Source organism: Scardinius erythrophthalmus (genome assembly GCF_964197995.2).
Source record: "Scardinius erythrophthalmus genome assembly, chromosome: 15".
Taxonomy (NCBI): domain Eukaryota; kingdom Metazoa; phylum Chordata; class Actinopteri; order Cypriniformes; family Leuciscidae; genus Scardinius; species Scardinius erythrophthalmus.
Genome location: NC_138235.1, coordinates 19,614,403 through 19,640,896, shown reverse-complemented (window position 1 = coordinate 19,640,896; position 26,494 = coordinate 19,614,403). Strand labels below are relative to the sequence as shown.

Sequence of the window (26,494 nt, the reverse complement as noted above, 5' to 3'; positions counted from 1 at the left end):
TTTTGTCTTTTGTCTTTTGTTTTGGTTTGTCTTTTTTTCTGTTTTGTCTTGTTTTGTGTTGTGTGTTTTTTTGTCTTGTTTTGTTTTGTGTTTTTTTTTTTTTGTCTTGTGTTTTTTTTGTTTTTTCTTCTTCTTTTGTTTTGGTTGGAGCTTTGAGTATTCATTCTGCCTGACGTTGCTTTCATGAGCATTAAACATTGCTGGACAGAACCTATTTTTAGACTTATTCATACTAGTTTGTTCTAACTAGGCAATTATTTTTTGGGGGGGTGAATTTCCTCTCCATTAAAGAACATAGACGATTGGAATAGACCTTATGTAGCCCCGCCCCTTTTCAGCGCTGCACTCATTGTCTTTTGTCTTCCGGTTTCTATTTCCACAGCGATCTTATGTATTTATGAATGAAATGGCCATTTTAAAATCTTCCCGGTCTATTTACATTTGTTAAGACACCTGCTTCAAACATTACAATGCTCGTGCTAACTTCCGTTAACTCTACAATAAGTAAATCCACTTCACCAGCTAGTTAATCCTCGACAGCGATGCCATAGACATACACAGAGCGACCAAAAAAAAAAACGGAAGTTCAAAGACAGTATTCTAAAGATTGCTGCGCACTTGTTTCTCTGGCGCATAAGGTCTATAGCTGTCTGATGTTTGCCCTCGTACATTTAACCTTTGACCTCCTTTGTACTGGACACCAAATTCCCCTGTAAGGTGCGGCAGGGATGACTCACACCATAAGGGCAGGCACCGCTTTTAAGAGTACCGCTTTTATGTCAAAGTGAAATTCCAGTCTCAAATATCGGAGTGTGTTTGTTTTCACTTGTTTTGTATGTAAACTACACGTCTCTGCCTGTCTGTGGAATCATGCCAGCATTGCACATTTTAGTGCAAACTGCTGAGCATCATTCTTTCGAAAACTCAACATTAATATATATATATATATATATATATATATATATATATATATTGCAGTGTTTATCATAAATGATTTATCCATGCACACATAATTTTTTTAGAATCCATTTGCCCTCATTATCTTTAATCAACTAATTTTAACTTCTCCTCCCCCTTACAACGAGACACAATGCAAACAAATTAGTTTTATGAACTGGTTCCTCTTAAGGAATCTGTCCAAAAGACTAAAAAGAGCCTCAACATTTTTATATCAGACTCAACGCCAACGGTTCGTTCAAAGCCATTACAGACGTTCTTAATTATGGCTCATGTCTGGTTGTGACAATGACAATTTGTAATTAAAGAAAAAAACATTTGTTACATTGAATCGACTGCATAAAAAAAAAAAAAAACCTTTCCGCCCAGTGATGGGAGCGCGATCCCAACTTTTCTCTTTTGCTGTTGTGTAATCATGGGCACAGTGCCTGGCGTTATTTGAACAAGCCTCTCTCTCTCTGACTCGGTCCTCTAGCGCTGATCTGTGCTTGATATTATGAGGGAATAATCACACAGATTAATTCTCAAATGAACTCTTAATTGATTTAAGCCCCCGGGCATGAACAGCAGAGCTTTATTCAGCCCTTCAGCACCAGAGCAACGCCACCCAGAGAGACACGTCCCAGCATGCCTCCATTTCGGTTCTCACTCTCTGAGTTTCACCCTCTGCCATGTGCTTCACAAGGGCCCTGGTGACACTGGAGCTCCCAGGGGCCTCTATTACTTTTACACCATGTCCTGTCTCTCACTCACACATTTAGCCTCTTCTCTAGTTCTCATCTGCAGAAATACATTTTCACTGGGTTGCAATGTCAAGCACTGGGATCGTAGTTGATCCGTATGGACCAGGCACCATGGTTCGGAATCCAAGTGATTCGCCAATTAATTGCAAAGTTTTATCATAAAGCAAAAGTTTTTTCATTTGCACGTGTTTTAAAGTGCTGTCAGTTTAAACATTCAAGTGATTTTAAACCATTTGAGTTTAAGAAGAGGCGAAAGAGAACTCAATTCTGAACTTGCACGCACACTGAGCTGCACGCAAACACTGAATCTGCTCTCTTCTGCATCTGTTTGTGTTTGAACGGACACATCAATGCATAATTATGTCAAAAATCCTCATCTCGGTGAGAATGCTTGTAAACACAGTCACTTATGGCTTATGTGAACGTAAACAATTGAGAAAGAAAACGGATGCGTATCATTATATTGGATCCGTGCATTTGGTCTTAAAGTGACAGCAGCCTAATATATCTGCTGGCGTCTGTGTCATTAATGTTAATCAAACAAAATACAAAGAGAAAATCACTTTTGTAGCTGTACAAAATATTAAATATATCTAATTTATACAGTGAAGTCAATGCAGTGTAATTTTACATAATTCAATTTCTGTACCTGAATACTGTAAGACTTACCTGAGAAACATAAAGCACTATTTATTTAATTTGTACATGTTGATCATTATTTCCAAAAATGTTTTTTGAATATATTTTCCATAAAATAATATAAATAAAATTAGGTTTTTAGCTAATTGCACCATATTTTATAACAAGCTATCGTTGTCTTTGATTCTCTATTGGTCAAACTATCTAATACTTTAAGAGACTTGTTGACCTCAACACACAGTCATAAGGCTCTGCAGGGGTCCTCTCGATGATATGTTCTTTATACATGTTTTACAGAATTTTGGTTGGATCACATAACTGAACACATTTGCCCCCATGTGCTTGTTCATTTATTAAAATGCTTTAGCACAGCCACTGACAAGAATTGGCATCCAGTTACCCAGGAGGAATATTTTTGCAACATGTTTTGTGATGTCTGCATTGGGATTTGTATCTCAAGAGACACCCAGAAGATACGTTCTTCTCTCACATCTACTCGCTGTCTTTCTTGCGTTGTGTATTGCTCACTGTGGGTCAAATGGGATGGTATTTGGGGTTGCCAAAACTTGATAAAATCCCTCCTAACAGGATTGGAGGGAGGGTTAACAAGATTAGAAAGGACTGGGCTTCCACTTTGTCTCAGCTCTGGACCCACACACACATTTGCTTCTTCATATTTTGCAGAATCATTAAGTAGACCCATAAATACTACCCATTTGAAGCATGTTATGGTTAAAATGCTGTTCATTCTGCGGTGCTTAACACAGTTGTGTATATGTGTTAAATCCCTGTGTAATCTTTCAAGCCTTTAAAAAACAAAAACAAAAAAGAAGAAGAAGAAAAGAAAAAAGACGCAGACTAAACAAAAACACAAATGTTCACAGGACCTCATTTGAGACTGTCATTGTGCAATGCTAAAAAAAGCAAACAGGGGAGGCGTTTAATACAGACAGAATCTCCGGAGGGAAGTACAACGCCACGCGCTGTGAGAATGTAGGGACGGGGGAGGATTTATACCTTGTTTGCTTTCGATAGTATTTGTGAAGTGTGGAGTGTGTTGTCAAAATTTCTGGCCACCATTGACCCCAGTGCAGAAAATAGCTCGCCAGCAAAGAAAAAGAAAGCTTGAGAGGGGAGGGTGAATGGGGGTCTGCCAATAGCTAAAAATACCTCAAGCGGGTGCAACCATCTTTACAGTAGAGAGAATTTCACGCACGAGAGGGAATGAGGAGAGAAGTTGTGAAAACTTTGTGGAAAATAAAATGAAAGTCAGGAAAGTAAAACAGTGAGTGAGTAGGTGTTGAGGGGACGTCATGCCTCTTTCACAGCCTGTCAAAGGCTGAGGGAAGAGAAAACACAAGATATAGTTCATTGTAGCTGCCTGGTAACTTGTTTTGCTTGGTGGACTAATAAAGGTAACACATTTGACAAATATCTTAACCTGTTAAGCTGCAACCCCACTTTTGAAAAATCCCCAGAAATGACATACCCAAACTGAAACAGATACAGTTCATGAACCCTTTGTACTAAAAGTACAAGTATGGTCTCATTTGAAAGCTGACACCTGGCAGTTTATTGTAAATGTAGAATTAATTATTGTCATAATGACAAAAATTGTTATAAATAGCTTCAAAGTTTTGTAAAGTTATTAGAAATTAATTTTAATGAAACATCCTCATGAAAATAAAATTGAAGTTGGCACTGGAGCAATCTAGAAATGCACTACAGCTAAAGCCACATGTCTAAACATTTTATGTTTAAAATCTGAAGATAATAAGTCCAAAACTCTGTATTTAGTTAAATGTTTTTCAAGACCATGTCATGTGACTTTATTTTGATTTGACACTAAAATGCTGCTGATGTTTATTGTCATCTTCTAAGTCATCCATTCAGTCTTATTGTCTCTATTGTTTTGTGGTGCAAACGAGCCCCATTCAGTCTCAGTCTCCCCCTGCACACATTCACACCTCTCCAGCCTGGTTATGGCTCGAAATATGCATTTCTTTTGTCTGCATTATAGTTACTAACGACTGGCTATTCACATGCTATTCATAGGGTTTCAGTCCCTAATTTCTTTTCTCAAAGTTCACCTCACATTTTAAATAAAGAAAAAAGAACATTCTTGAATAAAGAAACTTTCAGTAAGCATTCAAAAAAACATAAAAGTATAACTTCTAGGTTGCATGTGCACCTAGGGCTAGCTAGCATGTTAGCTTAGCACACCATCAATACACGACAATTTATGAGATTAAAACCATGTTTGTGCTCCAAACTTACTTTAAAACGCAAGATGAGTGTTTTAAATAATCTTCTGTGATCTAATTTGGCTTCAGATAAAAAAATCAGACAGAAAATATACTATTGTATACTGTTCTGCACAATGATAGTCTATATAGATTAGCATTACATTATAAATATAATCTATTATTATGAAAATACCTGGCATGTCTTGAAAAACACAGGTAACTCAAATATCATTGCAAACATGTTTATTATCTTCAAAACATCTGTATCTGCATTTTACAGCGCGAACTCTGTAGCTTTGTGTGTATCAGTGACGTCCTGGAATGTCACATGATCATGGCTCTTCTTCATGTTCCATATATGGACAATTATTGTGCATATAGCGCCCTCAGGCTATTGGTATGGATTGAAAACACAGTATCAGAGTATGCAAGCGCTCATAATGATTACATCGACGCATTTGGTATAAATTCAATAAATATTATTCCTGTCTATAGAAATATGATGTGAATCTATGAGAATATATCAATATTTCTCCAAGTCTGCACATTTTTGAGCTAAAAGCCCTGAAGGACGTTGTTTTGTGTATCGCTGTCATGACGACAGCACGGGAGTTTTTTATGAATGAAAGCAGCTGACGCGCATAATTCATATTAAAGGTATCGACTAATTTTTTCATTTCATAACTCCTGACACAAATTAAGAAATAACTGTCGCTATAAGTTTCTCAGAATACAATAGTGGTTAAATACTGAAACTTAAGTCTTATATCTTTTTAATGATGTATAGTTTGTCGAAGTATAACATTAAATCTGATAGTAACTTTGAGCTATATATAAAAAAGAACGCTTCAGTGCGCCGACGCACTGGTGAGGCTTAACAGGTTAAAGGTCCCATGACATGCTACTTTTTGTAGGCTTTAATATAGGCCTTAGTGGTCCCTAGTACTGTATCTGAAATCTCTTTCCAAAAATTCAGTCTCGGTGCAGAATTATAGCCACTATAAGCCAGTCCCAGAATGAGCTTCCTTCAGACGGGCCGTTTCGGTGTCTGTAGCTTTAAATGTTAATGAGGAGGAGATAGGCGGCGTAAGGTGGAGGGTGGGTGTGGCCTTGACCATCTGCGGCAACGGTAGACCATGCATGTTTACACTGGATATATTGCAATGGCACGGAGACACGTAGTCGTTCAAGCATTTCAGTTTGACCCAGAATCTGATCCAGATGGAGAAGCAACGGATGAAGAAGTTGCAACTCAGCGGCTCCAGCAGGACGTTTCCGAATGGTTAGTTTAAAATATTATGTCTGGACTTTATTCGGATGGTTTAGTTATTATCATGTAGCTAACGCTAACCTACTGTTGCCTTTTCACGAGAGATCTGTAACATCTGTAATTTATCTTATTACAATTACATCAAGCTCTGCGATCTTGAAATGCGGATATCGCGCACGCCGTATAACCAACAGGAAAACGGTTATCCAAATAACAAAGAAGTGTACAACACTCGCGTTACAGTGTGTGTATTCACACACATACTTGATGCTATCTAACTTTACATTAGCGCAAGTAACTGCATAGCTAATTTATTTATTTTTTTTCTGCATAGCTAATGTTACAGCCACATTCTACGTGTAACAAGCTAGGTAACCATAAACAGTAAAGCAACAACTTGTATTATTAGTTGACTTACTTGTCCGAGGTGTGCTGAGCCAAAGAGAGTTGGTACTGATCCAGACTTTAGTTTCAGACGTTCAGCAAGCCCAGCTCTGTATTAACCCTTTGGTGTTCATTTGTACATCCAATTATTGAGCAATTATTATGCTTCGCTCGCTCAAAAGCCATTATAACTCTCGTGGACAAACTACAATCGCGCACGCGCGTTCCTACTTCCTATCGCATTTTCTCATGGGCGGAAAATATTCTCTGGGCGGGCAAAGCAGAGACAGGGGAGGTAACATTCCTCCTTATAACGTCATAAGGAGGAGATTCAAGATCAGCGCGGTTGAGCGTCCATTTTCTCAAAGGCAGAGAAAGATAGCAAAAGCTCGATTTACACCGATTAAAATTTCTAGAAACTTGGGGACCATATACAGGCTAGGGGAAGTCATATTAATGTTAAAAAAAACCCAGAAAGTGAAAATTTCATGTCATGAGACCTTTAAATGTGCGTTACATGGATACATGGAAGTTGGTCGATATTAGAATTTCTATTTATTTCCTTTGTTTTTACATTTAAATGACCTTTTCCGACCTCTGATGTTCAATTAAAGTTAATCTTTATTACATATAAAATTATTACTCTTCAGCAGATCGAAAAATTTATAATTATTTTTCACACTGTACATTATAATGCCTAAATTTACTTGCATTTCAAATAATTCATTCAAGTTTATCGTGTTTTTTTTTGTTTGTGTTTATTTAGACAAAAATAGTGAAGAATTTTAAATTCGGTTCATCCGATCTATTTCCTAAATCCGTGTTATTGATAGTATAGTGAACAATTTTAATGTTTTAAATGTCCATGTAAATTTTTATCGAGCTTCCAGTGAACTTGTCTCTGGTAAAATATGTCGGACTTCTCCAGTTGTCTGCAAGCTTACATTCCGATCTGCCTCCATCTAATCAACAACTGGTGGATTGAACCAAGTTTCTTTTTTGATCATCTGTTATACTCTAATATACGGTATATCATAATACGGAAGAAAAGATTTGCTGCTGCTACCGTTTCATCACAACTTTAATATCAACCATTTATCAGTTATCTGCCAGAATTTTAATATTTAGAATAGGATTCAGTTCCTCTGTCACTTATTTGTAACGGTAGTTTTGTATACTGACACCTAGTGGCGTGGATGAGGCATTACACACTCTTAAAAATAAAGGTTATTTTTGGAATCTGTGATTCCATGCAGAACCGTTCACATCCATAGAACCTTTTCATTGCACAAAATGTTATTTATAGTAGAACAAGATTATTAAGATGTTCTTTTAACACTAAGGAAAAATAAATAAAAAATGTTCCTTTTAAGAACTGTTCACTGAAAGGTTTTTTGGGGGGGAACACAAAAAAAATTCTATGGCATTGCTGCGAAAACCCCTTTGGAGCCTTTTTTTTTTTTTTTTTTTACCAAACCTAATATTTTTATTTACTAGATGCCATTTTTTAGAAATACTCTATTTGCAGGTGCATTTGTGATTGATTTATAAAATGAAAGTGTCTCATATGGGACAGTTGCATCTCGACATGGTTGATATGATGAGGGGACAACCTGCCTCAAAAGGCTCCATACTCCTGGTTTCTTCCATCAAGGTAGACATTTGTTGCCATTTTGGGTATGAAGTTCTACTTCGCTGTCATCCTCATGCACACTTCCTCTTGTTGCTTTAACTTTGGTTTCCTCATTACAGTGAACAGTTTTTCTTCACTCCCAGGCTGGCACTCAGTCTTGTAGAGACACTCAGGGGTTTGTTGTTGGTTTTGCCAGAGGCTGTGGAAGTTTCTGAAACTGTGGAGTGGTTGTGTGTCTGTGTGTATGGAAGTTTTGATTTTAAAATGCTCTCCATGCATGTGAATATGACCGTGCTCTCTGAAGTTGTCATCAAACAACACAAAAGCCTTTTGTTTTAATGCTGTGTGGTTCTCTTTCTCAACACACACATACACACATGTACAGTATGTTTGTGTGTCTATTGTGATGGCATTAGAGATGTTCGGTATGCAGTGGGATAGGGCCTCTCTATTTAGGACAGCTGGCCCAAATGTAATTGGAAAAGAATTATGGCTTAGTCCTTTTAGTGAATTAAAAATAACCTCTGAATTGAGAAGGTCATATGGGGGAGGAGAGGAGAGTTTAAACACACCACCCCACTCTCTGTTCCACTTTAAAGGAATGTTCCGGGTTCGATACTGGTTCATGTTGTCGATTACCACAGAAAACCATTGACTTGTCTCTCAGTTTGATAAAAGCAGAGAAATCCCATTTATTGTAATGCACTCGTGTGCCATTTCCATGTAAACTTGGTTAAGTACTGGGTTAGTTTTATATATAAATATATATATATATCTATATATATATATTTAATCCAATTATTATATATATTTAATCCAATTTTTTTAGAACCATGTGTATTGTACACAGAAGTGTGCATATACCCTAACATGTCAGGGATATATAGAAATATTACAAATCAACAAAAATAATCACATAAAAACTTTGTTTTTGGTTTGTATTGCTTTCAAGATTTTAATTTTAGATTTCCAAATATGTTTTAATATAAATTCCAAATATGTTTAACGTTTAAATTGTTCAAACATAAAAAAGAAAAAAAAAATAGTTTCAATTGACTTAATGAATATAATAAAATAATTAAATCCAATAATTCATATAATTAACAATCAAATCCAATAAAGACTGGATTCATCAAGAAACATCTAAAAATCACATCAGCTTCTACAAGATTTACTGCAATCCTAGCTTCTTTATGTAAATAACATTCTGTTTTCTCTCAAAACAAGTGTACCTTAGGAAATTTCCAAAATAAAAGAAATGGTCTAATGGTCTCTCTGGCATTTTTTTTTTACAAAAATAAAATAAAAAATTCTTGCTTGCTTGCTTGAAATGTGAAGGCCAAGTATGGTAACCCATACTCAGAATTTGTCCTCTGCATTTAACCCATCCAGGTTAGTGCACACACATTAGGAGTAGTGAGTAATGAACACACACTGCAAACCGTGGCCACAACTGCCCCCATTTGTTTTCCCTGCAATCAAACCATACAATGTAATTTGTACCACAGACTGCTGGTAAACTCAATACATCAGTTGAGATATGGTGGTCATTTTCATGACTTTCAAAAAAAAAAAAAAGTTCTCTGATGTGCAGTATATGTACATCCACCCTGTTAGTCGACAGATTAAACTAATGAGTGTAAAAAGTGTGCTTTTATGAGTTTATAAGTTCACAGTATACACAGTTCAGTCACAGTCACAGCTCATAGTTATACAGTAATGGAAGAAGCACCCTTAGGCTAAAATAGACACAAAACCGATATAAACATATCGGTACAATATGAGTCACATGACTAAACATGTGGCATCGTTTTTCAAATACCTCTGTTTTCACAGTCCACACTACGGTAACACTTTATTTTACAGTGTCATTGTTACATATGTTACATGTAATTACTGTAGTAATAACAGTAAATTATGCATAATTACATGCAATTAACCCTAAACCAAACCCTAATCCTACCCTAACCCTATAGTAAGTACATGCAGTTACTTAATATTACTCAGTACTTAAATATATAATTACACTGTAACAATGACACCTTAAAATAAAGTGTAACCCACACTACTTTTACTTTTATCCACTTTGGAGAGTGTTTTCAAAAAGCTTTGTTTTCGTTAATAAAAATGCTGTCTCAGTGTGGACGGAAGGCCAAAACGGAGAGAAAAAGATGCGTTTTCAAATGAAAACGCATTAGTGTGGACAAGGCCTTAAATTGTGGTTGGTTTGTACAGTTGTTTATTGGGGTTTCTCTCAGGTTAATCTGGTCTCTGTGTGTGCTTTTGGTGGCAGAAATCAAACTAACCCTATTTCGTGTGATGTATCACAATGGCCCAACACTTTTCTTCTTTCCCTGTGTCTTTGCCTCTTTTAAAGGTGGATTGAGAGTGGAACTGAGGTGGGTAGAGTAGTAGCCAAAAAATGTACTTAAGTACAAGTAAAACTACTTCTAAAAATAACTAATCAAGTAACAGTAAAACTAATAGGCTAATGTTAATAATTGCTTGAGTAAGCATCTGCATTTAAACAGGGCAACAAAAGAACAGACTATGGAACAGAACAGAAGAGAAAGTATGTGTAAAGAGAGAGAGAGAGAGAGAGAGAGAGAGAGAGAGTAGCATGTTTGTTAGTGTGTGTGTGTGTGTGTGTGTGTATTTGCTTGTCTTACTGAATTTTACTGTTGAATTTCAACCATAATTGGCTCGCAAGGTATATACACTTCAGTATTGATCTTTTAGCTGTGAGCAGGAGTCCTGCATGACTGAAAAGATCAGGCCCGGGTATGTGTTCCCATCATCTTGGGGCCCAACTGGGGTCTTTACGCCTGATCCAAAAGCCACTGACTGTAGCTTTCTACAGTAGTTGCTGTTTCTTTGATGGTCTGGTGCAGGGCTTGGCCGTGGATTCCCAGCTCTTTCCACAGCCTGATGGTCGATGTTGCCACAAAGCCCCTGCAGCCAATCTCTACCGGACGGACCAATGCTTTCCATCCTTTTTGCTGAGCATCCGCTGCCATCTCCATGGACCGAAACCTCTTCCTCTTATTTGCTTCCTCAGTAGCATCCTCCCAGGGTAGTCTATTAAATGAAATACACAGCGTGCACTGTGCAGGGTGCTGAACCAAAATACCAGGTCTGGTCTTTACTGACAATTTACTGAGTTGTTTGCCCACATCAGCCAACATTTTCTCGTGCTCCTTCGAAATGTACAGACCTGTCAATAAAGGAAGCCTTCCCTGTACCTTCTGCTCTTCCCGAATGAATGACACTGCCTGGGTTGTGCTTGGTGTTCTGAAGGAAACAAACAAAAAAGACTTTTGAATTGACACACATAGAAGTATTACCAGTTCTCAAGATGCTCTATTATCCAGGAGGTTCTGAATTTTTGGAAGTAGTATATCTGCAGCAGCAATCAGCTCTGGTTCCTCCATGACCTTTCCAAGACGTTTCAGGATTCCTTCTTAAGGGGGGGTTTACAGACTTTACAGGTTGACTCCAGCCTCTTCAGCTTGTTCAGCAGTTAGTAAAGAGTTGGCAGCACGACAGATGATTCCCATTGGAGTATTTGAGGGCCATTGCAACAGGCTTCATTGCAGCAGTGTACTCAGCCAAAAATCCCATTTCAGCTGGATTCAGCCTGCACAAAAAAACACAAATAGCTAATAATAATAATAACAACAATAATGATATTGTAGTTTAGCTGTGTAATTATAGAGTACACACAAACACACACACACACACACACACACACACACACACACACACACACACTAACACTATAAACATTAGAATATCTTTTAAATGCTAACATGTCTTACAACTTACATTTTTTATCTTTAATGCTGTGCATACATTTCAAATTGCTTGTTCTCCTTGTTCCTTCTGGATGCACACCACCCTTTCTACAGCAAGGACCAGTGAGTTCCGGGTCTGATTGAGATGCAGGAACTGAAATTTACACTCAGGGTTCAAAAGCCAAGGCTGACTGTCACAATTGTGGTCTTCTATTTTGATATTCTGTTCTGCTTCCTTAGTTCCTGTTGTCCCGCTCTGTTTAGTTCCCGGTTTCCTTGGTTACGGATTATCTCCTCATTTGATTCTATGGTTATGAATAATAATCACCTAGTAGTCAATATGGTCGTCTTGTATTTAAACCTCCTGTTATGTTCAGTCCCTTGTCGGTTCTTGAATGTGTTTATTGGTTTGCGATTTCTCCTACGTTTCCCTGTGTGTTCCTGAGTGTTATTAAGTTTAAATAAAGAATATTCAGAGTTCCTATTCCGTCTCGTTGCGCGTGCTGCAGACCAGACAGTTACACCGACCTGCTTGTTTTACTACACAGTCAGACCGTGACAGTCTCTAGTAGGTATCGTTTCCAGCCTCTGCTGCTGTGGCATCAACACTAACTGAGAAGATGGCATGCCATGCACATTCTGACGTCTGTGAAGTTGGTATTCCAGGCCTCATTCAAAATGTGTATACATCTTGGTAGTACTCCACCTCCAACTCACTTTCATCTTTATCTTCAATGATGGAGTCGTCTTTCACATGATCTCTCTAAAGATGTTTTGGCAATCCAAAGGCAGGTGACCTCTAAGTAACTGCACTGCCTGGCTGACCAGCATTCTGTTGTAGTAAAGACATAATCAACATCATTTAATTTCTTGACGAGTGCACTTTTCATATTTTCGAATGCCTCCTGTATTTTGTGGCGTAATGTTTTCCTTGTCATGACTATGCACTGAGGTTACAAGGTTTCTATATATATTTTTTAAAATAAAGGTAATTCCATGACATAAAATGGATGGTTGTCTTAACAATCAAAATTGACCAACAGTTTGTCAACTTCTGCCTGCGTTACATTTGTGACTGGGCGCGGAAAAGCCACTCATCAAGATTTTATTCTGAAAACGATTCTTCTAGTGGCACATAACTGGATAGAAGTTAGGGTGCTGTGTGTGATTACAAGATGTCATAAATGCTGCTCAGTTTGCATTATTTAGATCATTTAAATGGGTATAAAATGTGCAGATATTTGGAATAAACATTTAAATGTATGTTGTTTCTAGAGCTGACATATTTATTATCGCTGGTGCTAGATCATATATCAGAAAAAAACGAAAAAAAAAAAAAAAACGTGAGAAATTGATTACTTGTAAAAACAGAATAAAAACCAAATGTTTTTTATATATATATTTTAATTAAAATAAAGTGCCCATAGCTACAAAATTATAATATAATATGAAATGAATTGTTTCTTGGATGCATTGCGTTGCGGACATGGCCGATTCTGCATAGATGGAGTAATAGACCATAATCGACTATAGCCGTTATAGCTTACTGACATTTCTCTGACGTCATTCACCACATACGCTGCTTATATTCATTAATGAAAATGTAGCCATGTCCAGTAATATTGCAACGCATCGTAATGCTTTGTGATTTCGAATCGAACCGTTGACATGATAATGGTAATGGTATTGAATCATGAGACTATTGACGATTCACACCCCTACTATAATAGGCATTGTCGTGACACTTGTGACCATGTGTTTTTTTAAGTTAGAGCTGGAATTCTTGTACGCAGAGATAACTTGTTTTGGTGCACATAACAGGCATTGCATTAAATAGCTGCTTGGAGTGAGAAGATCGATTGATTGAATGTAAGGCCATGGGTGCCTTGCCTCCATCGATACAAACTCTTCTTTCCTCTCCTTGGCCCTATCTTCCAGAACTGAGCCCGCTCAAAAGTGAGCAGTTGATGCTTACGCATTCAGAACATGCAGCGTAGCATGTACGTAATATAAACTATTAAAACTATACATTCATTATTATTTAACATTAATGGGAGGAACATCACTGAATATAGCAAAGTAAAAGTACATTTCTGTAATTAGAACTTAACTTGAGTACAAGTATGGCCAGTAAAGCCTACTCTTACAAGTACCTTTAAAAAAAAAATTAAAAATTGTAAATGTAAATTTAGTGCTTCACCAGTCACCTCTGTTTGTTGGAAGATTATGATTATGTGGGGTTGTTTAGATGGACCGATTATGACCTCATGACCACGTGCATGATAATTTCCAAACTCAAGTCATCCGATGTAGAGGGTTTCCATTGTGTGTGTGTTTCTGCACAGGGTTTGGTATTTACTCTAATATGTCTCAGTACACAGGCCCTGTCCCGGCAGACCGCGAGTCTCCGATGACGCGGAGCGAGACGTCCCCCAGCCGTGCCCAGCATCCCTCCCCCTCACAGAAACCCAACACCTGCTGCTTCTGCTGGTGCTGCTGCTGTAGCTGCTCATGGTACGACCCACTCTCCACATGGTACATTCCACTCATCAGCGCTGCTAGTCTTACATTCCACGTCCATTCCTTCACGGAGATTATATTCTCCTTCAGGACGCAATTTTGTAGGCTAACTGGAAGTTAGCATCACCCTGCTTCCCTCAACAAAAACCCAATGGGATTTTTCCATTGGCTTTTGGATTATTGCAGAAAACAAGCTCTGTGACCAACAAAAGTTTAGAATTTTTACACATTTCACATGTTCACCGTCTTCAAAAATGAACAACTTTTTGAATCACCAGAAGTAAAAAGCTAAACATAGGCTATAAAAAAACTACACTGCAACCGCATTACTTCAGTGTCACCACCATTAAGCTTAATAATAGTATAATAATACCATAGTCTACTTTTTACAATACAATCAAATCCCTGTGAAAAATCAATGCTGTGTTATTTCCGGACAAATATTCAGTTTCACTTGGAAATAATACCACATTAAGTTGAATATGTTATAAAGCTCTCCCTCGTACTGTTATATCAAGAAGATCCCTCATCACCACATCCAGTTATTTTGAATGTGAAAGTGTGTGATTGAGATTTGATATGTATTTCAGCATGATAAATGATATGTGTTTGTGAGTGCTGGTGAATACATGCTTCTGTGATCATATACACATTCAAGTGTACTGTCAGTCAGGAGAATAAACGTGGTTGGAGAAAATAATCGCACTCATTGTTCAAGCATGCCATTTTCACATAGCCGTTAGTAGAGATAGTTGAGGTCCAAACTCTGATGTCCTCTTAATGACAGAGCTTCATTAGAGCTGCTTCTGTAGATACTTCAGAAACCGATGCCAATTGAATGACTCTTATGAACTGGTTCTTTTTAGTGTTTCAAAGCCATACAGTGCGGCCAGTGTAGTCCGACGATTTCCGAACAAATAACTTTTATGATTCAGTTCTTGATTCAGTGGTTCAAAACCATAGTGCAACCAGTGTGGTCCAATCGATTCATTAACTAATAACTCTAATGAACCAGTCCTTTTTAGAGATGCAAAAGAATCCAGTGTGACTAGTGTAGTCCAACTGATTCCCGAATGAATTACTCAAATGAACCGGTGCTTTTTAGTGACTCAAAATACAGCACGACTCTTTTGAACTGGTTCTTTTCAGTGATTTAAAGCCATACAACCAGTGTAATCCAACGATTACCAAATGAATGACTCTTAAGAATATTTTTTTTGTTTTTGTGATCCAAAACCATACAGTGAGTCCAGTGTAGTCAAACTGATTCCCAAACTAATGACATTAATTAACCTATTATTATTATTAATAAAAACAATTTCAATGTTTCAAATCTGTACAGTGCAATGACCGTAGTCTGACCGATTACCAGATGCATGACTCTAATTAACCAGTTATTATTAGCAATTCAAAGCCATAAACCATGACCAGTGTTGTCCCAAACAAATTACTCTCATGAACAGGTTCTTTTTAATGATTTGTACTCCAACTCATTCCTTAAATGACTCTTATTAAGGGGTTATATTTAGTGATTCAAAACAATCTGGTGCGACCGGTGTAGTCTTACTTGTTCCTGAACAATTTACTCTTACGAACCAGTTCTTTTTAGTAATTTAAATCAGACAATGTAATCCGATCGATTCCCCAAACAAATGACTCTTAGGAACTGGTTCTTTTTAGTGATGACTAGATATGGTGTGACTAGAGAAACCTGAGACAAAGTTCATAATCATATCAGAAAATAAAAAATCCTCTTGGCTCACATGAATTTACCTGACAATGAAGTTGAAGGGCCTTGCATGTTGAATGTGAGTGTGTTGTATGCGTGTAGGTTGTGTTGTTTTGTTTAGGCACTGCTGTTATTTCTCAATGCCGTTTTACCACCTTCTAGTCTCACTGTTAGGAGTGAAGATGACAAGCGTGGGCGGAGGAAAACCCAGGAGACAAAGCTGGAGCCCTTTCCATGTGAAACTTGGTGAGAACACATACTCACAGTTATACATTGTCATAGACAATACAATCCCATATACTTTTTTTATCATGAGGGTTGAGCTCTTTCTCTTAACCAAGTCATCATGGATTATGTTTATTAGGGATGCGAATGTACCCACTGTCTCTCTCTCTGTCTCTCAGCCCCAAACCGACGATGGAGGAGATTAAACTGTGGGCACAGTCTTTCGATAAGCTGATGAAGAACCCGGCAGGGCGGAACAAGTTCCGTGAGTTCCTGCGGACGGAGTACAGCGAGGAGAACATGCTTTTCTGGCTGGCCTGCGAAGACCTGAAGAAGGAGATCAACAAGAGTGCCATCGAGGAGAAGACACGTTTGATCTACGAAGACTACATCTCGATCCTCTCACCCAAAGAGGTACACACACACACCCCAGCACAATGGTTCATAGTAAACTGTCTTTATAGCAGGAATTTGATCCTGTAAGCACATCTGTGAGAGAGTGCATAATCGGAAATCATTGTGTTCTTTTAAGCCTCTTATTTGTGTACTTTTGATAAACGTAAAAAAAATCCACAAAAAATCGAAATCATTGTCGCAAAAACAGCACAACGGTTTAACACCGTTTTGCAGATGAGCGAAGTCTGCTCATCACACATGACAATGAAAAGGACAAAACTCTCACATCCCTCCGATATGCTGTCTATGTACATGTGTTATCAGGTGAGGTTGCAAAGGTAAAATCTAAATGCGGATTTTGTGGAAAAATGTTAATATTTCTAAAATATTAAAATATCTAAAATATTAGAAGTTCTATAAATCTGACAAAACCCTTTAAGTGAATCTAGAAATGTACTTATTTAGAGAAATTCATAAAAAAAGCAAGTTACAATTTAATTTATTTTTTTCTTTACTCTGAAAATTCACAAAGTTTTCTTTTGGTTTGGTTCAGGGTTTGTCAAAAGTAATTATAATTAAAATGTTTATATCAGAATTGACAACAGACTTGAGATTTGAGGACTTAAGGACTCAGGTAGGACTTCAAGATTAAGGAAACATGCCAAGTTCACATACTTGTTTCTCCGAAAAACAACGCTACAGCCAGTTATTTTACTTTGAAATGCGTGTTCGTGTCGGAATGTCTGTTTTTGTTTTGGTCTGTGTGATCCCCCACACATTCGATTTACCCAGTAGTATTTCGACACCCAGGGTTGCCAGTTGGCAGAAAACACAGCGTATCGTTGCAACGGAAGCCAGCAAATGAACTGGGTCAGAGATCGCAGATTCTACCAAACCTAAAAGCCTCAGCATCCATCTAAAAAGCTCTATGTGAGGCATATTAAAACCCAAATAAATCAACTCATAAACTTACAGTGTGAGGCTCGTCGCCTTCCATTGTAAATCGCGCTCGTTCCTGTTGCGTGTCCTCAATCTGGCAACCAGTGTGAGTGTCAAGTCTGAGCAGGAGGCGACGGGGGAAACAACTCTCTCCAATATTTTGAATTTGGACTGAAGTACCATTTCAACCACTACCTGTCAATATTACATAATGCACCTTTAAATTAAATTAAACTTAATTATATATATGTACATCCTTTCTAATCAGCCACCGAATACATTGTCCATAAAAAGTCCAGTTTGCAGTAACTGCAATGGAAAGATTGGTGGCTGTTCTTTATCACCTCTGTCTTGTCTCTTCTTTGTGGAATGCAGATTTCAGCCTCTGCGCAGGTCTGTGATTGGCTGTGTTCTGACCAGTGAGAAGCAACTAGGGACTTATCTTAAAGTAAACTTATTTGGAAGCTTGACTTGAACTTCACACCATCTGTGACAAAGAAACGAGTTGTGAAGGAATTCTGCCAGATGTATGATTGAAGCCTAATGTTTTATAAGGCTCATTTCCTGAGATACAGGCCTCTAGCACCATATGTGGCGGTCGATCCTGCTTTCTATTATGAGCTGTTTATGTTTTGCCTCCTGACGGTGTGAGACGGCGGAGTTTTTACCTCTTATAACACAGCCACGTCCAAGTGATCTGAGGGCGCGAGCGAATCCTGGTGTGTGACGTGTGCGCAGACTGGTGCATAGATATATACACTAGATATCGCCTTGGCTGGCAGTTCATTGGAACGAATGTCTTTAATGCGACATCTAGTGTATATATATCTTTGCACCAGTCTGCGCACACGTCACACAGCAGGAAGCGCCCGCGCCCTCAGATCACTTGGACGTGGCTGTGTTATAAGAGGTAAAAACGATATAAATACTGTTCGTTTTCTCACACAAACCGCTTGTTTCGTGTCTTAGGCCATCAATGTGTACTTACGATGGGGAATTGTTTAATTTGGACGATGGGGAATTGTTTTAATTTGGACTCTGTGCATGCTCTTTGAGACGGTGACCATAGACCTGCATGATATGACTGTCAGACAAGAACGGTTTGACCTAAAAATATCAAAATTGAAACTACTGCGGAAAAAAAGACACCTACATCTTGAATGCCCTTGAGGTAAGCTAAAACATACCAAAATTTAATTTCAAAGTGAACTATCCCTTTAAGGAGCAAAGGTTGAGCAAAGGAAGCTATAAATTGATCCCTGCTGGATGCTCTACTGTAAAGTGGTTATATAAATAGGCTATAGAGTGCAAGAGGGAGTGAGTGACATCGGATGGATGAGCTTTGTTTTGCCCTGAACTCCTAGTTCCCGTAGAGTGTACGAGCTCTTGAGTGTCTAGTCTGAGAATGAAAGGAATCATTAAATAGAGTCATGGAAGAAAGATAACTAGAGCGGTCGGTGTAGTATTAGTGTCAGCCATTGGACTAACAGGGATTTTTTTAAAGATATTCAAGACATTTTGAGATACACTACAATTCAAACGTTTATGGTCGGTAAGACTTTTTAATGTATTTGCAGAAGTCTCTTATGATCACCAAGGCTGATTTTATACATTTGAGGTATATACAATATATCAAATATCACAAATATCATTACAATTTAAAATAACTTTTTTCTATTTGAATGCATTTTAAAATGTAATTTATCTCTGTGATGGCAAAGCTGAATTTTCAGCATCATTACTTGTCACATGATCCTTCAGAATTCATTCTAATATGCTGATTTGATGCTCAAGAAACATTTCTTATTATTGATGTTGAAAACAGTTGTGCTGCTTCATATTTTTGTGGAAACCGTGATATGTTTGTTTCAGGATTCTTTAATGAATAGAACATTTATTTGAAATAGAAATCGTTTGTATAATTATAAATGTCTTAATTAGCATTAATTAAAAAAAAAATCTTACTGACCCTTTTTGTTGTTAACAAAATCATCTTGGGTTTTGTTTTTGTTTTTGACTGATCTGCTCTGAGATCTAGTGATCACTGTCTACTCATTGTGTCTAGATCTATACTTAAAAAACAAGGCGATCGCACTTTTCCGACTCCAGGCCCAAAACTTTGGAACAGTCTCCCTCTCTACATTAGATTAGCTCCCTCTGTTTCCACCTTCAAATCTTCTTTAAAGACTTATTTATTCTCTTTGGCTTTTAATACTCCTTGATTTAGGTATGACTGCAAACTGTATCTCTATGAAATGATTTTAAAAACACTTATGCAGTGATGAATGACAGGAAAAGTAATCAAAATTCATTGTCAAAAAAGGGTGGTAGGAGAAGCGTCACTGTTCATCATATTTTTCATGTTTTCCTTATCCGCTAAAAGTAAACTTGTAAATGTAAATTTTTCTTGCGACTGTACAAAGTGCAATAATATTTAATGAAGTTTAGTTTAGTTTCCGATTGGTTAACTGTATTCTTGCAAAGACATTAACCCAAATCCTAAAATCGGACTTTCTTAACCCTGAGTTTTAGCATAAAAACGGCAATGAAGTGATCTTTTTTTTTTTTTTAAAGCCTTGTAGTTTAATATTCACAATGCTGTCTTTCTGTCTTGAAGGTGAGTCTGGACTCTCGCGTGAGGGAAGTGATCAACAGGAGGTTACAGGATCCCACCCCTCACATATTTGAGGATGCACAGCTGCAGATCTACACCCTCATGCACAGAGACTCCTACCCACGATTCCTCAACTCCTCCGTCTACAGATCACTGGTGCAGGGGGGGTCGCGCTCCTCGTCTGAGTCATAGACCCCCGACCCCCACCTCTTTCTCTCATTCTCTCCATCCCATTTCTCTCCATCCTGCTCATTGCACAACCACTCGAGGAGAAAGTACTCCTTTTTCGTGTCACCACGGTTGGATTATCATTTTTGTTTCTTGCTCAGTCCATGTTCCTCTCTCATTTTTGAGGGAATCCCACATTTCTTCTGAACCTGCACAGACTGAAACTGGAAGACACAGGGTTGAAAATGCAGTTTTCATTTTTCAAATCCTCTTTTTCTTCCCCTCGTTCCAGCATCAACTACTGATTTTCATAGCAATCTTTTTTTTTTTTTTTTCAAGCAAACATGCTTCACTTATATCTCCTGACGTTTCTAGTTGAAGAGAGCTGAGAGGGCCTCTGCAATAACATACACTGGGGTGGCCTGACCAATCTGCTCCTATCTCTTCACCCTGACCTGTCCACTGTCTCTGTGCTCTGATTGGCTCTTTGAGGCGAGGGGTCTAGAGGTGATTGGTGGCATCGTAAAAGAGAGGGACAGCACTTTTTCCAGGTGCTAAACAAATGGGTACAAAAATATCCACACACTGTTTCGAAAGCAAATCAATTTCCAGGCCCAGGCGGAATCTCTGGAACTTTCCGGATTTTCTGCTCTGATTTTGAGGGAAAATCTGTGGAATTAATATAAATAAATTTTTTTTTTTTTTTTTTAAGTGTACTAAACTCATACTGTTAGCTGAAAACATTATCAACTTAAATTATGTTTCAGATTTCTGTGTATTACAGATTTCGTTTGGGCCTGTTTATTTTAAACAACAGATAACAACAACTTAACAACATAGGAGAGAGAGGAGGAACACTATTTTTAGAGATATTAAATAAAACAAACACGACAGAGGTGAGAGAATGCCATGGTCTTAATTAGACTGGTCACTCACATTTTAAAGAGTTTTTTAATGTTATTTATTTTGTTAAACTATGACCTGATTTGATTTTCTTTTTTGATTTGAAACCTGGAACTTATACGCCATACCGAGCAAACTGTTAGTGGTGAGTGCTCAATCGCGCTGTTTCTCTGTGTTCAAGCGTGTGGTTGTATGGTGTGAAAATCACAAGTCTCTCTGGCGCCTCCTGAAAAGCAGTTTCAGGTACTGCAGTTCTGCAAGCTGATTCGCTTCAGTTCTGCGGAGCTGTTTCTCAATGTTCCTACCTTTTCTTCAGTCAACGTAAAATCCAAAATAACTTTAATTACTTTATTAGTCAGTCCACATTATTCCACAGAAAATAGTTTTTTCTTGGTAAATGTAAAAACTTCATCTAAAATGATGGCAAAATTAAAAACAGTTATTTAATTCCCAAATTATGTTGTTGTAATAAAAGTTAATAAAATAATAGCGAATAACGCATTTGAATTTAAGCGTTATACTTCCATTGGAAATTATTTTAACATCTCGCTTTTTGCATTATCAAGTCACCAGTGTTTTTTCTGTCTGTTTTTCACACAATGTACATTTTAAGGAGAATATCTCTTATGTGTCAGAACAAGAAAAAGTATTTTATAGTATTGTACAGAAACCTTTTAAAAACAGAAGCCATTATCTGCTGTAAAATTCATTTTAAAATCCTCTCGATCCCTCATTGATTTCACTGGTCCAGTACACTTCATTTATTCACGTTTAATGCTCAGTGTTTATGCTTAAACTCATTTCTTTTACAGATGCCTTCAACAGCCTCTGAACCCACTTGATATTAAAGGATAGTTCACCCAAAAATTAAAATTCTGTCACCATTTACTCACCCTCATGTCGTTCCAAACCCGTAAGACTTTCGTTCATCTTCGGAACATAAATGAAGATCTGTTTAATGAAATCTGAGAGATTTCTGTCCCTCCATTGACAGCTGCACAACTAGACGCTTTAAAAAGTTCATAAAGAGATCGTAAAACTAAACTAATACATATGAATTGAGCGGTTTAAAAAGCTCTCAGATTTCATCAAAAAGATCTTCATTTGTGTTCCGAAGATGAACGAGACTCTTACGGGTTTGGAACGACGGAATTTTCATTTTTGGGTGAACTATCCCTTTAAGAAAATAGGACTATCGGAGAGTAACCGGTTTGATTGATGTTAACACTGTGAGCTGTGATACCACTCCAAACATATGCATCACTAAATATTTCATAATGTGCATATGAAACCAACCAGTACTGTGCGAGTGGGTCCACAATAATAGAGTTTTCTTATAGACTCGCTCTTTTTATATCAGCACTGATCTGAAAATCTGGTGTTCATATTTCCCCTGAACATTCTCCTTCCTTAAGTAGTTCTTTTGGTTTGAGCAAATAAGTCTTAATATCAGATCTTTCATTTCACATTGAAATGAGGTAAATCATCCACATCCGCCTGGTACTTTCAGGATTTGGTTCTTTGTAAATATATACGTACAGAAAATAAATGTATATTGAATTAAGGACTCTAGTGGTGAGATTTCAAGAGTCATGTGTAAATTTAGAGGAACTTCATGTACTGTAGTACCAAAAAAAAAAAAAAAGAAAGACTGATGCCTTTTTTTTCTTCCATCAGTTGTGCATGAAGATGTACATTTTGGAATATGTGTGTAAAATATGTGTGTATATGGTTATATATGAACATATATTTAGTATTGCTCTTATTGTCCGACATGATGTGACCAGTCTAACTTAAGCCAGATAGAGAGAGTGCGTGTGTGTGTGCGTGTGTGCGTGCGTGTGCGTGTGTGGTAAAAGTTAAGTGAACTTACTTAAGACAATAGGAGAGAGATGTCAATGTCATTGCGGCCTTTGACAGCGAACACTCAATTACACAGGGATATTCACAGTTACACAAAGCTCTTTAAAGACACGCTCAATGAGGGAAGCTTGCTGGTGGACCTCTTAAAATTTCACATCACTTGCACTTTGCGTTCACACTGAAAGCGATTTAGAGGTCACTTTACTGTACTGTATCAGCTGATCAAATGAGCACACTGTTCACTCCTGGTTGTCACTGTTCATTTTTGCATAATGTCAAACTGTCACTCACGTCAACTCAAATTGCCAAGTCACATTGAAAGTTAATTCAGATTGCTTTGCAAATCGCTGTCAGTGTGAATGCTTTGTAACCAATGCAATGCAACAGATTTAAACTTTCCCAAAACTGATAAGCTGATCTTTGTCATGTCATGGCGGATATTAAAATTCTATACTATTTTGTCTAAATAAATATTAAAGATAAAACACTAAAATGAATTGGTTAAATGATACAAGTGAATTAAGGCATCACAACAGTATAAAAGGCCCTACACACCGGGACGAATATCGGCGCGTGTTATTCGCCAGCGTTTTTCAGCGCGTTTTTTGTGTTCACACCCAAGCGATTTTCGCTGACGATGAGCCGAGTGAACATGCAAATTCATTCCCTGACATTAGATGGCGCTTAATGTAAAACAGGAACCACTCCATAACAGTTCTCTTTTATAAAGATTTTTGTAGACGCTGTCGCGTTTGTCATATAGTTCTTTATGTTCCGAGACCAGCAGCTCTACAATCAACTTGCCTTGCATCTTCCTCGTCTTATTTCTTCCCGGCAGTGTTTAGACGCTACTTGGTGTATATCTTCTTCGCCGTTATGTATGTGTGCTCGGCAAGACCGTTTTGTGTTTGAGCGCCCCCAAGTTGTGTTTTACTGTAACTTCAAAAGCTCCAGACACGTGAACAAAAGCGCCGATCTCATTGGTCGGATAGTTTTTGACGCGGCGCGTCAAACCAAAATAACGAACCCGAGGCGTTTTTTAAAAAATACGCTTTTACGCGTGGCGTTTTTCGCGCCGGTGTGCACACTCACATTGGCGCCCTTTGTTTAGTCACGAGGCGTTAAACGTCGGCGAATATCGCGCGTGAAATTCGTCCCGGTGTGAACAGGCCTTTAGGCCGTGTGTCCACCAAAGCGTTTTTACTCGCGGCTGGCGTGTTTTTTCAATTGTTTTCAATGGGAGCGCCGCGTTTTTAAAACGCCATGAGCGTAACGAGGCGCTGAGCGTCTTTTTCACGCTGAAGCGCTGAGCGTTCGGCGTTTTTTACTGGTCGCCGAGAGTTGAAGAATGTTCAACTTTTGGTAAAACGCAGCGCTCATCACTGTCACTTTTTACCCAACCGTCCAATCACAGTGGAGGAGGGGCGGGACTAATACCACACCGACCAACCGCGTCCGCCACATGATTCTGCTTGTACAACGTCAACAGATGACAACAACAAGCATAATAACGGAACAAAATCAAGAGCCAGATAAAATACATTACATTGTATTGACATTTTAATATAGAATCAACACAGAAACAAAATATGTGTGAAATGAGATACTAGTAAGACTTTCGCGGATATTCCGTATCATAACAAGCAAAGTGTCTCGGTCTCAACCGTCTCAACTGAAAAAACGCTGCGCTGCCAAAACGCTCTCAAGCGCCCACAGCTGAGCGTTTTTAGCAGAGCGCCTAGCGTTTTCAGCTGGCTAATAACGCTTTGGTGGACACACGGCCTTAATGTTGAGTTGTGGATATTTGATGCGAAAGATTACATTAATCAGTGATATTAAATTATTCGTTTTTTTAAAGATTAATCTACACTCAAAAAAGGGCATACTTTTAAGATTTATTTAATTGAATTGCATTTAAAATTTTCATCCATTTGGATTACACATTTTTAACTAAATAAAAAATAATTATTGTGACGCATATTTGTCACTTATATATACAGTAAATGTAACAGGAATTTATTTTAACTATTTGCATCTATTTAATTTAATTTAAATAATCATATTTTCAAAATGGATTTATTCAGATTGCTTAGAATCTGCATAAGTCTGTTAATTGTGAAACCAATTACATTTATTCCATTAAAAATATGAACACGGTTAACATATGGCTAGCTGTGGAACAAGCAATATTAAATTAGTTCAAATGTATCAGATTGAAACAAACTGGATTTATTGACGATAAATGTGTAAACCTGGTTACTGTGTATTAAAATCACATTCACTGTTATTACTTTTACAGATGTCTTACCTGTTTAATTTATGATTGAGAAATATGCATCACATCTAAGTTTGATAGTTTATATTAAAACTGTGTAATCCGAATGGATGTATATTTTACATGCAATTAATGAAAATTCAAACCTAAATATTTTTTTGTCTGTATATGTAAAAATAGGGGAAACGAGCATCACGATATAAATATAAATTCTGTAATATCTGCCAATAACCAATATGGTTCCAATATTCCATGCATATAGAAAAAACACCAAATTAATGCATGTTTGAATCTGTTGTATCGTGTTCTTTCGACAGCTGCACAGAACAGACAGACTTTCACATACTTGTATTTGATTGGAGACAGAGACTGTGACCTAGAGCTGCTTATGTTTACATAAATTTCTTTAAGGTGCCAAAATGAATCTAGCCTTCTAACAGTCTCAAACTAAGGACATTTGTGTGGAGGAGTGAGTCTGTCAATAACTGATGCGTTTGTTTCCATCATCTGCATTACGCCATCATCAAATGGTCACTTTGTTACAATATGTTTTGGTTGTCACCTCACACGCTAGCCTCAAGGTCTTGGCATCTCATTGGCCTTCCCTCACTCTTTCTTACGTTCTCTCCGGTCACTCTGTGAGGTTTTCTCTTTGGCGTGTATTCTCACGAGATTTGCAGTGCCATGACATACAGCAGTGAGATCGGTCCCTGACTCATGGACTTCTATGGACACTTATTTATTGACATTATCATTATATTTTGTATTAAAATAAATCAAGTTATGTTTTAAAGAGTATGTTTATGGATTTCTGGACCAATTTTTTTGTTTGTTTGTTTCCCAAAGTCTGTGACCATTACTGTGTAACCTCCCCTCGCCCTTGGGTGCCGTAGCAGGACGCCCTCTTCAGGTTGTGGTTGGGGCCGAATTGAGGTCCCTCTTATCCCAGGCCAGCTCATTGCCGGAGATGATTTTATCAAGAACCCGTCTGTAATAATGTAACTTTTGGTTGCATTTTTTTTTTTTTATGTTTTTTAAAGAGAGGATATGACTAGTGATAATAATAAATATGTTTGTGTTATTATTCATTTACAGCTTGCCAAGATATTTAATTTTACTGCAGCCTCTAGAAGGCTTTTCAAACTGTACTGAACCCTTAACTGCTTAAAATCACTATAAAAATCTAAACTGACTAT

The 26,494-nt window shown here is 37.7% G+C and overlaps 1 protein-coding gene across 8 annotated transcripts in view; it reads left to right on the top strand.

Moving 5' to 3' along the window:
• rgs19 (regulator of G protein signaling 19) overlaps window positions 1-22,380 on the top strand; it is a 39,689-nt gene extending 17,309 nt beyond the window's left edge. For 5 of the 8 annotated variants that reach the window (XM_081386686.1, XM_081386685.1, XM_081386689.1 and 2 more), the window contains 4 exons: window positions 14,041-14,180; window positions 16,078-16,161; window positions 16,320-16,554; window positions 20,093-22,380. In XM_081386686.1, coding sequence (XP_081242812.1) covers window positions 14,041-14,180; window positions 16,078-16,161; window positions 16,320-16,554; window positions 20,093-20,281 — 648 coding nt within the window. In that variant the 3' untranslated portion in view covers window positions 20,282-22,380. The remainder of the gene's footprint in view (window positions 1-14,040; window positions 14,181-16,077; window positions 16,162-16,319; window positions 16,555-20,092) is intronic. The other 3 variants (XM_081386687.1, XM_081386692.1, XM_081386690.1) reach the window with 1 other exon arrangement.
• The last annotated feature ends 4,114 nt before the right edge of the window (window positions 22,381-26,494 follow it).